We start from the raw sequence: 13421 nt of genomic DNA on the forward strand, positions 1-13421 counted from the left end.
CAGTGAAGTATGCTGGGAGAGGTGAGAACTCCTCTTCTACTGGACTCTAAGTAACCCTGCCAGCTCTTTTCAAAAGATTTCTTTTTTCTGAAAGGATCTGTGAGTACAGAACCACTGGGGCTATCCTCAGAGTTGATGGTTTTTACATGAGAGCATAACTTTTTCATAATTTAAACGAAAACTGCCAATAAAAAAATCTAAAGGTTCAAGGGAGCAAACATTCTCATTGGTTAAAATGACTAGGGGCGCGCGGGTGAGCTTTATTTCATGTTCCTCTTCGTGTTCTGAAATCTTTCACAGATGTCAGAAGAGAAAAGGGAAACAAATTTCCCAGAAGGTTCCTTCACAAAGGCCAGCCAAGAAAGACCTCCCAGCGTGAGGAGCCTGCAAGGCCACCTGGAGCATCTGCAGTGCACACTGGCCCAGGGCGGAGCACACAGAGGCAGAAGTCCGTGTTTCTGTGATGGCGCAGATTTGGACTGGGCACCCCGGCCGAAGGCAGGTCCTTGGCCGCCCCTGCGCCTACAGCCAGACTCTGGCCCCGCCGTGGCCACATGGGGCTTCCGCCTCAGTAAAGCAGCTGCTCTGGGCCTTCATTTCCTTGCTTTAAGAGGGAAAATATCACAAGACAGGTAAAATGTGATCAGAAGAACAGCAGTTACCCTCAGTGTGACCTGACAGTGCTGTGATAATATTTGTTGATGAAACTGAGGACCCTAGCATCTGGGGGCCAGCAGGTCTTGGGTGCAACTCTAGTAAATGTCGAGGCTGTGCTGTTTTATTAACTTCTAAAAACTAACAGAGAGGAAAAAAATAGAAAAAATAAAAAATAACAGAAAAACAATAATGTTTTTAAATATTTCCCTAAAACTGAAGAGATATTAATACCAATACTAACTTTCAACCTAAGGTACAGAAAAGCTTCCCAGTACCTTGCTAATGGGATACAACAGCCAGGAATTTAACTTCCTGATGCCTGGTTAGAATAAAGATCAACTGCATTTTTTTAAATTTAAAAATGAGATCAAGAGACACCTTTTAAAGCTTTCATCCAGAAGATCATGGCTTAGACATTTTAACCACGTGATCTGCTTGGTGGTAACAAGCCCCAACTCGCCCTCACAATGGGAGGAACGAGGGGCCTGAGACCCTCCGCTGGGGAAGACCACCACCCTGGTCCAGCTCCAAGCCTTGACCAAAGTCAGCCTTCCCAAGGAAAGCACGTACAACAGCGGCATGTACTCACTGTTGAGAAAGAGCCTTCACCAAGAATTTTCCCAAATTTGAAGTCTTCAGGCCGTTTCTTTCGAGGCTGTGGCAGAGGCTGTGTGGTGTGCTGCCGGGAGTTGGTGCTCGGACGGGCCTCGGCCGCGGTGCTGTCCATGGTGGGGCCCTGCCTGCTGCCACCGCTGGGGATGCCGGGGGCCGGGCCGGACTCTGTCTGGGTCCTCACCATGGATGGGGATGGACAGGCACATAACACCACGCTGGACTGAATAGGAACGGTGTCATACTGGTGACACAGGAAAAAGAGGTAAGATTTAAAGTAGCTTACACTCCTAACTGTTCGTCAACTAGTGTTGACCTTGTTGAAACACAAACACCAAGCACATGGCAGGCCGTCTGACATTCTGCCTCACAGCTCAGGCAGCTGCCTCCTCTCATCCCAGCCCACCCTGTCCTCCATGCCCACCACCCCACTGACCATCACTCATCTGCCCTCCCCTCTTCCCTCAGCACTGCGTGGTTCTCCAATACCCCCCTACCGTGACCAGTTGGTCTTCCCATCACTGCCCGGCCGCCTGAACACCACGTGTACCAACCCCTGTCCACAGAGGAAACCAGTCCAAACCCTGTAATCATGATGTCTCCTGGCCCAGAAGCCCTCCCTTGCTTACCTACCACCACCTGACATAAAGCTGGACTCACAGAGGTATTCAGTGAAAGCCTGAAGGAAGAGACTGGCTTGAGAGTACATCCCCCTCCTAAAGAGAACTTTCACCTGGCAGTTCTGGAACACAGGCATATACTTTAATGGAAGGAAGAGTCCAAGAACTGCTGACTACACATAAAAGTTACAGCTGTTTAAAAACATGCTTCTCAAAACAGATAGCAGTGGAATGGTTGGTTAGCAATTTGGAAAATAACTGATTTTGAACCAAACTGCTCACTACACACCGAAGTTACTTCCAAACCAACTAAGAGCTATAGGTTTTTAGTTATTTAAACAAATTAAAAAATTTAACAAATCTAAAAATTATTCAATACAACCCTATTAAAATCCCAGCCAGCTTCTTTGCAGAAACCAATATGCTAAGTTTAAAATTAATATGGAAAATTGAAGAGATGCAGAATAGCCAAACAATCTCAGGAAAAAGGACCAAGCTGAAAGACTCACACTACTTGATTTCAAAACTTACTACAAAGCTGCTGTAATCAAAACAATTCGGTACTAGAGACAGACGCAGAGATGCTTGGAACAGAGTCCAGAAATAAACCCTCAAATGTATGGCCAACTGGTTTTTTACAAGAATGCCAAGACTCTTCAACGGGGAAGAACAGTCTTTCAACAGATGTTGCTGGGACAACTGGAAATTCACATGCAAAAGAATCAATCAACTCAGATGCCTTTCCCACATCACATACAAAATTTAATTCAAACAGATCACAGATATATGTACATGTAAGAACTAAAACTATAAACCTCTTAAAAGGAAAATAGGAGTAAATCTTCATGACTTTGGCAATGGTTTCTTAGATATGAAACCAAAAGCAGAAGCAACCAAAGGGGGAGGGACTATTAAAGTGACTTAATCAAAATTTAAAACTTGTGCTTCAAAGGTACTGCCATCAAGAAGTGAAGAGACAACCTATAGAATGGGTGATCATGTATCTGACGTTCATTGTATCCAGACTACATAAAGAAGTCTTACATCTCAACACACACACAATTAAAAATGTGCCAGGGATATGAATAAACATTTCTCCAGGAAAGACATGCAAGTGGCCAAGACACTGTTAGTTGTTATGGAAATGCAAATCAAAGCCACAGTGAGATCCCAGGTCAATCCACGAGGAAGGCTGGAATGAAAGGGCCAATGGTAATAAGTCCTGGTGGGAATGCAGAGGAACTGGGGTCCTTACACTTTGCTGGGAATGTAAAATGATGCCCCACTTTGGCCAACAGTCTGACAGTTCCTCAGATGGAAACAGGTACCACATAACCCAGCAATTCCACTCCTAGGTATACACCCCAAGAGAAACAAAACCACATCCACACAAAAGTTGTACATGGATGTTCACAGCAGCATTACTGATAGTAGCCAAAGGTGGAAATGGCCCAAATGTCCATCAGTGGATAAATGAATAAACAAAAGACCCATAAAATGGAGCATTATTCAGCCATAAAAAGGAGGAAATACATATGCTACAACATAAATGAACATGGAAAACACGAATGCTACATGAAAAAGGACAGACACAAAAGCCCCCATTTACAGGAAGTATTTTGAACAGGCGAATACACAGAGACAGAAAGCAGATGAGCGGCTGTCAGGGGCTGGGGGGCTAGGGGAGGGAGAGTGGGGAGTGAGTGCTCCTGGGTCTGGAGATTCTGTGAGGAATGAAGATGTTCTAGAACTGGATGGTGGTGATGGCTGCACAACCTTGTGAATGTACTAAAACCACTAGAATTATACATATTGAATTGTATCGTGAATTGTATGATAAATGAATCCTATCCAATAAGCTGCTGTAAAAGATTAGCCCTATCACATATAACATACAGTTCAGATGAAAGAACTCATTCGGATCCATAAATCAAGACCTTTAAGGAAGACATGGACAAAGGATACAGGCACTAAAGACCTAAGCAACCAAGAGATGGAAATGTACATAGTGTTCAAAGTGGTTGAAGCCCCCAGAGAGAGCACTGTTCACTTTTAATTACAGGGGAGGCTGAGGGGTGAACAAATAGGTAAGAGTGATAACCAAACCCGCTTACAGCAGGCAGATGCCAAAGGCCCAAAAGGCTCTGATGAAAACGGCGCCACCACCCACTGCGGCTGGTGCCCTAAACCCATGTTGCTGTTAGAACGTTTTTGGAAAGCAATCTGGTAATCTGTCAACAACCCAACAACAGGACAGTTGTCAATGAGACACACAGAAACACTGCAGAGAAGTGGGTAGAAATACAGTTAAGAACTTAGGTGGGCATTAGAAAAAGACTGACAGTGTCCGAGTTCAATCAGGAACACATAAAAGTTGTACCCACAACCACACAAAAAAATCTCTTTTCCAGCTCTGTCCCTGAATTGTTCGAGCAGTAATTTCATTAGCCTACCAACCACCAGATTGTGAACTCAGGGCACCCAGATTTGTTTCTAACAGTTCCCCCCCATTAAAAGAACCCAGGAGAACAGAAAAAAATACAATCAATATGGTCCTAATCCTTTGCTATGTCTGAAAAGGGGGTGGCCTTTACAACTGTCTCTGGTAGGAGGAAAAGGCAAGGAAGCTGGCCTGGAAAAACCATCAATAAACACAGCTAATCAGAAGAGGCTGAAACTGGGAAAAATCATGAGTCTGTAGTGATACACACAGGTTATAAAGTTACCAAATTGTAACATAAAAGCAGGTTGAATACAAGTGAACACTTAATTGTATACAGCTGAATAACTAAGGGAGTATGGCCATACAGAAATCTGTTTCTTGCACTGTGTATGTCTGTTCATAAAGGATAGACAAACTTTCTCCCTCCATTTGAATAGAGAAGGGATACACAGAACTACAAATAAGCTGAAGTCCTGCAGAAAGTGCACTAAGAACAGGAAAGACAGGTGGGCACTCAGGAACCAGCCACTGCAGCAGGTGACAGCTCAGCCACCATGAGAAGAGCTAACAGAGACACTCATCTTGAGATATGCAAAAAATCTAGACAGAATATCCTGTGACCCAAACATGATGAGGCTGGAGGTGGGAAGGAAGGCAGCAGATGGCAAGAACAGGCAAGAGCCTGGACGGTCCATGCAATGCCATTTACACCTTGGTCGCACTTGCGGGTCAGCCCCAGGAAGGCTGGCTCAGGGAGGACACCCCAGAAGACCCAGCACATCCCAGCCTGCAGCCAGCGGGCCTTCATCACCTGCAGGGCTGCACTTGCCACTGCCCCATGAAGGGAGGTTTCTTTTCACTGTAACTCCAGGCAAGGTACATAAGCATGAAGGAATTAGCCAAGCACACAAAATCAATGAAATATGAGAATATGACTACTTGACTTTATAAAAAATATCCAAGAGAACCTGATTTTTTAAACATGACACAAAGGGCAAATGTGACCAGTGGTGTCGGCCCTCCAGCTGGGCTGGGAGTCCGAAGACCACCATTTATTCATGGAGAACTGCTGTCTTCTTGAGCGCTCTGTGGCTTGGAAGTAAGCCAAGTGTGCCACAGACATTTCATAAACACTCCATCTCACGAGAGGCACCTAGGGTTGGACCAAGTTCTGGGGTTTAATCACCACCTTAATTATTTTTCCCTACAAATAAGGCATACAATCATAACACAATTATCAAATTCAGTAACCTCTCTTGAAGAGTGGCAGGAACTTTCTATCCTTGGGCAGCGGTGAGTGAGAAGAGGTCACAGTCGCCAGGCTGAGGCCCATCAGGAACAGTGAAAGGCCTGGATTGGCCTCACCAGAGACCCAGAGTGCACTGTGCACCTCACGGGCTCCAGGACACGGCCAGGCCAAGTGCGGACGGACCCTCAGGCCCTGGGATTGAGGGGCTGCAGGACTGTGTGACCTGTAGGGACACACAGGAGGGAAGTGGAAGGAGCCAGCACTTCAAACAGCGCAGTCCAGGGCACTACAGCACTGCCATGAACTGAACTGGACAAGAGCAGTGTCACTGGCCCCTGACCCGGTGGGGTGGGGGGGTCACCACCAGCGTTGGCCATGCTCTGCCCCACCCACTATGTAAATCAGGTCAGCACAGGCCTGTTTACGGGCCCGCCCAAGTTCACCCATACACCCAGCCTCCTAAAAAGCAAGGAGACAATGGAAGAGACGCATGGGGCAGTGGCAAACTTTGCCTTTAATTCAAAACTGACAAATGACCTGAGGAGTAAATTCCCAAACATTACAATTTAAGTAACAAAATGTGATGAGGTGATTCATGGACATGGAAGAATGTAACTGTACATCAACATGCTCCAGGCCCAGTGGCCATCCTAGCAAAGGCACAGGCCTATCGGTCCTATGGAGGTTGGGGTGCAGCAGGGGACAGCCCATTGCTTCTCCACAGTGGGCACAACTGCAGCTCGGCGAGGTGCTACAAGCGACACCGAAGAGCAGTGAGGGGTTTCTCACAGGGTCAGCCCTGATGGCTGAGGAGGCACAGCATCGGTGGCCACAGGAAGCAAGGGGCACTGAAGACCTGAGCGTTAACAACCTCCATTACACCGGCGAGCGAACACAGGCCAGGCATGCCTAACATGCAAGGAGGGCTCAGATTAGCCTCAGGCACACTTACCAAGAGCAGTCTTAGCTCCAACTTGCCGAATGCCCAACGAACAGCGTCCAGCCCATGGACAGCAGCCCAAAGACAATGAGGAATGTCTGATGAGATTCTCACTTACAACATGAACTCCTAAGAGCTTTCTTTAATAAAGTGGTTTCCATGGTTATGAAAAAGGTCTCCAGAGCAGGTCCTCAAGGGAGAGTACCATCCTTGAGAAAATTTGGGTTTGCACCTGACCTGGGCTAGGCCAACCCCGCAGAGGTGCCAGCCAGGCAGGCAGCCCTCATCATGCACCTCTGCCCATCCCTGGGCCCCACAGAAGGCTGCCAGCCAAACGATGAGGTAGGCTCTCTTGCCAGAGCTGGACCTGGCCTGCAGACCCTGTGCCCCCAAGCAGCACCCGGCCTGGTACTGCCGAGGGATGAAGTGGGTTACTGAGCTGGATAGAACCTGCAGGCTTCCCCTCTGTCATCTGTCCACAAGTTAGGATAGGAAGCCCCAAGCAAAACGCTCAGGGGCCAGGTGACACCATGAACATGGAGGCCTGTGCACAGAAAGACCATGCATGGAGTGTGGAGCACTGGTGCTGCCTGGGAGGTGGCAGGGAAAGAGCCAGGATGCAGGTAGAAACAGCCACAGAAATGGCACTACGGAGCAACCATTCTCCCTGCAGGATTTCAGCCTCCAATGAGCTGCTTCGTGTCAGCACATTGGGATGTGAAGGATTTTAAGGCTGATGTTGCAGCAGCCCAGCCCAGCCCAGACGACACCCGGTCAGCCCCAATGGCCTATCTAAGCTCCTTCCCCAAGCAGCACAAATACCCCATCCAGGAGCAGTGAGCATGAATATGGTAGGCGGCTTGGTCCATGGCTGCCTTGGGTGGGGGGTTACGTCTGGGGAGCTGCCTGGGCCACATTGAGGCATAGCTTATTCGGAGGGAACCTACCACCATGAGTTCCCAGTGTTAGGAAGTTTGGGGCCCCAGACACATATTCTATTTTGCTGGTTCTCAACTGGGGTGATTCTGCCCCAAGGGGACACTTGCCAATGCCTGGAGACATGTTTGGTTATCCTAACTGGAGGAGGGAGAAAGTGTCAGTGGCCTCTAGTGGGTAGGGGCAGGGAGATGCTGTCAATGTCATACTGGACAACAAAGAATGCGCAAGCCCAAGCACCCACAGCTCCCAGCTAAGAAGTCCTGTCTATCCTTGTAGAGTCAATCCCCACCCCAACCAAATGTTCAGTGGCACCCCTCAATGCACTCCTGTGGGCAGCACAGCCCTACAGTCACCCCCTAGAAAAGGAGGGAGAAAAAACTACAAGCTCAGGAAGCTGGGGTCCCGGGAAGGGATGCACCCAGTTTAGAAAAGGTTATATAACAGAATCCTAATGCTGGGTTTGGGAAACAACACATTCATGATCCAAACAGTATAAAATGGAAGTAATGATAAGGGTTCACAGCAAGATTCCCACCCTGGCGTGTGCCTATACTGAGAAACACCAGACCGGAGCAGAAAGCGGCACACCCCCGGTGTGCTCTCGGCCCTCCAGGGCCTAATGAAGTGCAGGGGGAATGGGCACACCCCAACAAGCTGAGGTGACACCCAACTCCCTCAGCACCCAGACCCACATCGACAACCAAGAGGGTAAGCATGCCCAACTGGCAAAGATGCCCAAATCGAATGGCACAACCCCTGCTCACAGGAGAGCATCCGGCCGCTCCGACAACAGCTGCAGGAACCCCAGCAGGGGCAAGCCCTGGCTTTCTTCTTCAGTTTTTGCTGGACTCTGAGCTCTGCTGGCCACACACAGGTTTTGGATGGAACTCAGCTTGATAATATTACTTTTTTCAGATGCCAGCCTTTGACGTTTCACTCACTGTAAGATTATATCCAATAATTTCTGTGATTTAAGAATTTTCTTTTTTTTTAACTAACAAAGCAAACTCAAAGCAGGTATGAAAACACAGCTAGGAGCCTGCTTTGATTGCTGTGAAGAACACTCTGTTTCTTCCACAGTAAAGCAAATTACTGCAGAGTACCAGCCAGATCATCAGCCAGAAAACTGGCATGAGAAGCGGCTGAGCCCAGGGACCTGCAGCCTCCCAGGCTGTGGGGAATCACATCTCCCGGAAGGAGCAGCCCGGGCAGCAGGGAACGGGGCACGAAGACTTAGGACAATCCCGTGCATATGTTCTTACTGTGCCCTGTGGGTGGTCTACCACTGCAACCTTGAGAAACACTGCTCTCTATGCTTCACAGAGATAAAGGTTTTAGCCTAGGCTTTTCCCACCTGTAAACATTAATGCACCTGATGCTAACTCTCCCCTGTACAAGCTGCCTGGCAAGTTCACCCAGCCCAAAAGCACAATTCCAAGGAGAGGTTTGAAGGTGTTAATAAGCCTCTCCTTAAAGGGACACACACACAACCTTAGTATAAATTAACATAAACTCATCAGCTGTCTTACTTGCTTGGCATCTGGCTGAAACAGCATGTTCTGGACAGGTGCAGAACGCTCTGGAGCCTGAGCTCAGGCATGCCAGCTTTGTGCCTGCCCTTTCCACCTCAATTCCCAGGACTCCACTGCTGCCATGCCCCAGTGCCTTCCTCCACTTCGCTCAGTAGGCACACGGTGTTGGTACACAGCTCAGCACACCCGCAATGCTGCTGCCGCACCTACAGTTCTGGAAAGTAAGGGGAGCTTGCAGACCCTTAACCCTCCAAGCACAGGCCTTGGATGACTGTAAGTACATCTTCCTCTCTGAAGCCAGTTTCTGTTACTTCACAGGAGTATGTGTACTCATTTGCTCATTAGTTTCCTGAGGACATAATTATATCATTAACCCAGCTGCCCAATGAGTGTGGCCACCATGCAAGCACGGGTCCTGGAACATGGCCGTAACACAGACAGGCAGACATGGCCCCCATTCCTAGGAGGCTACATCCTAACAGGACACTGGGTCCAACTTCATTTACAGAACTAGCCAGTTAAAGCTGTGGGGGGCCATGGCAAAGATGGACACATGCTGGGGGTACAGAGCAGCCCTCTGTACTGTGTACCCTGGGCCCGGAGCACAGGGCTGGCATAGTGCTCTCAGGTAGAGGTCAGAGGGCTGCAGCACTGTCTTGGGGAAGGCAATGACAGGGAGGGAAAGTCGCACAGAGAAAGCAAACCATAGTAATAGCTAATCACGCATCATACATTTTAAGTTTCACTTTACCCTAATGTTTCAAACTACAGCAACCTGCATGAGTCAGAAACAAAACCCAGACATTCTGAAATCAACATCCAAGTGAAGTGTAGAAAGAACTTTGGGTTTTTGAAATAGCAATAACAAATGATGTAATACAGACACACACACCCCTGCTTTTCCATCACATGCTTTATGCGAAACAGGGCCTCCCCAAGTGCCTCACAGCAGTATCAATGATTCAAGGCAAATGCAGTGCCCTTAAGACCATACTGCTCTATCTACTTCATCAACAAATATTCACTGAGCACCTATGTGCCACATACTGTTCCAGGCACTGGAGATAAGAGAACACACCCTCAAGAAACCCATTTCTGCATGGTGGATGGAGCCCCCCTAAAAATAAAAAACAGGTAAGAGTTACAGTGTGTCAGGTGGTGATAATTACTGTGAGAAAAAACACAGCAGTGAAAGAAGACGAGATGCAGGTGGTGCAAACTTAAACTAGCAGACAGGCCCTTACTGAGCAGGTGGCATCTGAGCAAAGATCAGAGGAGGCAGGGAAGGTCTAAGGACACCTAGAGAGCCTTCCTGGCAAAGGACAGGCCAGTACAAAGTCCCCGAGGCAGGGGCAGATCTAGATTAGGGACTGTCCAGCTTGGCCCGCAGCACTGGTCATCTCCAGAGAGAACCCGAATGCCCCAGAAACACCCCTCCTGGGGTCACTTCTGGCACTTTCAAGCCACAAGGGAAGTAGCCTGGGAAATGGGGATGCCAATACAGGGCCCTGGAACCTCCTGGACTGGTGTCTGATGGCAGCCTAACCATCAGACTGTCCCACACCAGCCCAGGCTCCGAGATGCTGGCCACAAGACCACTGCCACAGTAGTGTCCTCTCCACTCCAGCGTCACGGGTGTAATGACACAGGGGCCTATCGCACTCAACCTTCCTCCTCCATCAAATTTTGCAATTTCCTTCCTGCACTGGCCACAGCATGCCAGCCAAGCCCCTCAGTGCAAGACCAGCTCTCAGAGACCCTCCCTGATGGAGAGATGCTTGTAAGGTCAGCTTGGTGCTATGCTCTCTTCCCACAGCACAGCTCCTGGCCTGGCTATATTTTAATGAATCATTTTACTTCTGCAGTTAAAGAAAATGATGGTTGCAATACTGCCTTTCAAGGCTTTAATTGTGAAGTGAAAAGACTATGAAAAAAGCCCTCTTCCAGTGTGAAAAGTCCAAATGTTTATTTGTGCTATAGCTGTTATTCTAAAGGGCTTATTTTTTTTTAACACTTTGAGTGGAAATGAAGTTGCATATATAGCACTGTGAGACCATCTGCCATGATCTGGGGGACACTGACGGGAGGCCCCACTGGGTGGGGGTCTTGTCAGGCTCTGGATGTAGCTCTTCCAGTCCCCCAGCCCTGAGCCCTGGGGAGATAGCACAGCCTAGGTGACCCAGGACCTGCAGGTGAGTCATTCCTTCCTGACACAGTCCAATCAGCTTGCCACCCACGTATGGTAAGTAAATACTTTTGGTCACTCAATAGCTTCTGAAATTCAAATCTCTGGAAAAATTTAAAGCAGCAAAACCCTAAAAGTGATGGCCCACCATCTCTGTCCTCCCTAATAAAATGGAGCTGGTCACAAGAGAAGTTCTCAAGAACAGGGCCCCCTGCTGGGTCCCACCGGCACGTGTCACTACAAGGGTTAGGACAGCAGGCCTCTCTTACAGACACGTGCTTGGGCCCTGAACCCAAGGCCTGCCTACATCAGTGTCACTCCTCTGCCCCACCACCCCAGCCCCCCACCAGCCTTGCACCAGCCTCTGTCCCTCCCCCTGCCTCCCCTGCCCCCCTTCCTGGCACCAGCCCTGCCCCAGAAGTGCTGCACCCCCTCCCATTCTGTCAGAATGAGAGCTCCTGCAATGGTCCACTGCTGGGAGGCACGGGAAGTACAAACTGCATGGTGGCAGCACAGCTCTCCAGCTCTCTGGAGAACAGGGCAGGGCAGCTCTTCTCACTTGGACTCGGCTGGGGAATGAGTGCCTTTGACACCCAGGACCTTTGGAGCCTCTGAAAAGTGGGTCTCGCTGTGTGCCCATAACTCTACTCAACGTAAATCTCGTCCTAATCTGCTAGCTTGTCCTGGTGAATCAGAGCAGGAATGCCACCTGCTGCACCGGCCCCCACCCCGCCCCTGCCACCCCCACATCCCCACCCCAGGTGGCTACACGGGGTTCAGCTTAGGACCACACCACCCCTGTGCAAGAGTGCCTCAGACAGGAAGAAAAGCCCAAGTTTTAAACTAACTTCCAAATGAATTTGTTAAAAGAGAGTCCATCTGTAAACTGGGAATTTTCTGTAGACTGTTTCATAAAATTTGTATATAAGAATTTCAGAGTTTCAACTTCTTTAACTTTTTGAATATTAAGTTTAGCAATCTCCTCTTAGAAGTAGAAACTCTCAAGGGAAAATTAATTTGAGATGGAATTACATTTTCATATCCACCCGTGGGTAAAACTGTAACATTTCCAGAGTATTTTTCCTGGCTTTAGTACATCTGCATATATCAACAGGCGCTCAAGGGTGGAGAGAAGTTCATCTCCATATCAATGGGTAATTACCTGGGCGACGGAGGCCTTATCAGTACCTGAGAGGTGATGGGGAGGGTCGGTTTTGCTTCTGTCCGAGCAGGAAAGAGGGAAGGGCCGGGACTGCAGTTTGTGAGGAATAAAATGGGTTTTTAAACGTTATGTCTCCCTTTGACTGATTTTGGTTTTTAGGATATTTTGCCCTGGGATATCCTTTCCCCGGACTTACACCACCAAAAACATACCAAGGTTCAGTTTAACTAAGTAATACACTGCTCAGCCTCTAAGAGACTTTAGGAAAATGTCAGCATCAAAACACCCAGCATCCGAAACACCAAAGACCCCGAATAGCCAAAGCAATCCTAAAAAAGAAGAATAAAGTAGGGGGGATCTCACTCCCCAACTTCAAGCTCTACTACAAAGCCATAGTAATCAAGACAATTTGGTACTGGCACAAGAACAGAGCCACAGACCAGTGGAACAGATTAGAGACCCCAGAAATTAACCCAAACATATATGGTCAATTAATATTTGATAAAGGAGCCATGGACATACAATGGCAAAATGACAGTCTCTTCAACAGATGGTGCTGGCAAAACTGGACAGCTACATGTAGGAGAATGAAACTGGACCATTGTCTAACCCCATATACAAAGGTAAACTCAAAATGGATCAAAGACCTGAATGTAAGTCACGAAACCATTAAACTCTTGGAAAAAAACATAGGCAAAAACCTCTTAGATATAAACATGAGTGATCTCTTCTTGAACATATCTCCCCGGGCAAGGAAAACAACAGCAAAAATGAGCAAGTGGGACTACATTAAGCTGAAAAGCTTCTGTACAGCGAAAGACACCATCAATAGAACAAAAAGGAACCCTACAGTATGGGAGAATATATTTGAAAATGACAGATCTGATAAAGGCTTGACATCCAGAATATATAAAGAGCTCACACGCCTCAACAAACAAAAAACAAATAACCCAATTAAAAAATGGGCAGAGGAACTGAACAGACAGTTCTCCAAAAAAGAAATACAGATGGCCAAGAGACACATGAAAAGATGCTCCACATCGCTAATTATCAGAGAAATGCAAATTAAAACTACAATGAGG

General features: G+C 47.9%; 1 protein-coding gene across 5 annotated transcripts in view; it reads right to left on the reverse strand.

Moving 5' to 3' along the window:
- PDPK1 (3-phosphoinositide dependent protein kinase 1) overlaps window positions 1-13421 on the reverse strand; it is a 70392-nt gene that overhangs the window by 40123 nt on the left and 16848 nt on the right. For all 5 annotated transcript variants that reach the window (XM_037024493.2, XM_017664815.3, XM_017664816.3 and 2 more), the window contains exon 2: window positions 1247-1513. In XM_037024493.2, coding sequence (XP_036880388.2) covers window positions 1247-1513 — 267 coding nt within the window. The remainder of the gene's footprint in view (window positions 1-1246; window positions 1514-13421) is intronic.

The sequence above is a fragment of the Manis javanica genome, chromosome 10 (genome assembly GCF_040802235.1).
Source record: "Manis javanica isolate MJ-LG chromosome 10, MJ_LKY, whole genome shotgun sequence".
NCBI classification, from domain to species: domain Eukaryota; kingdom Metazoa; phylum Chordata; class Mammalia; order Pholidota; family Manidae; genus Manis; species Manis javanica.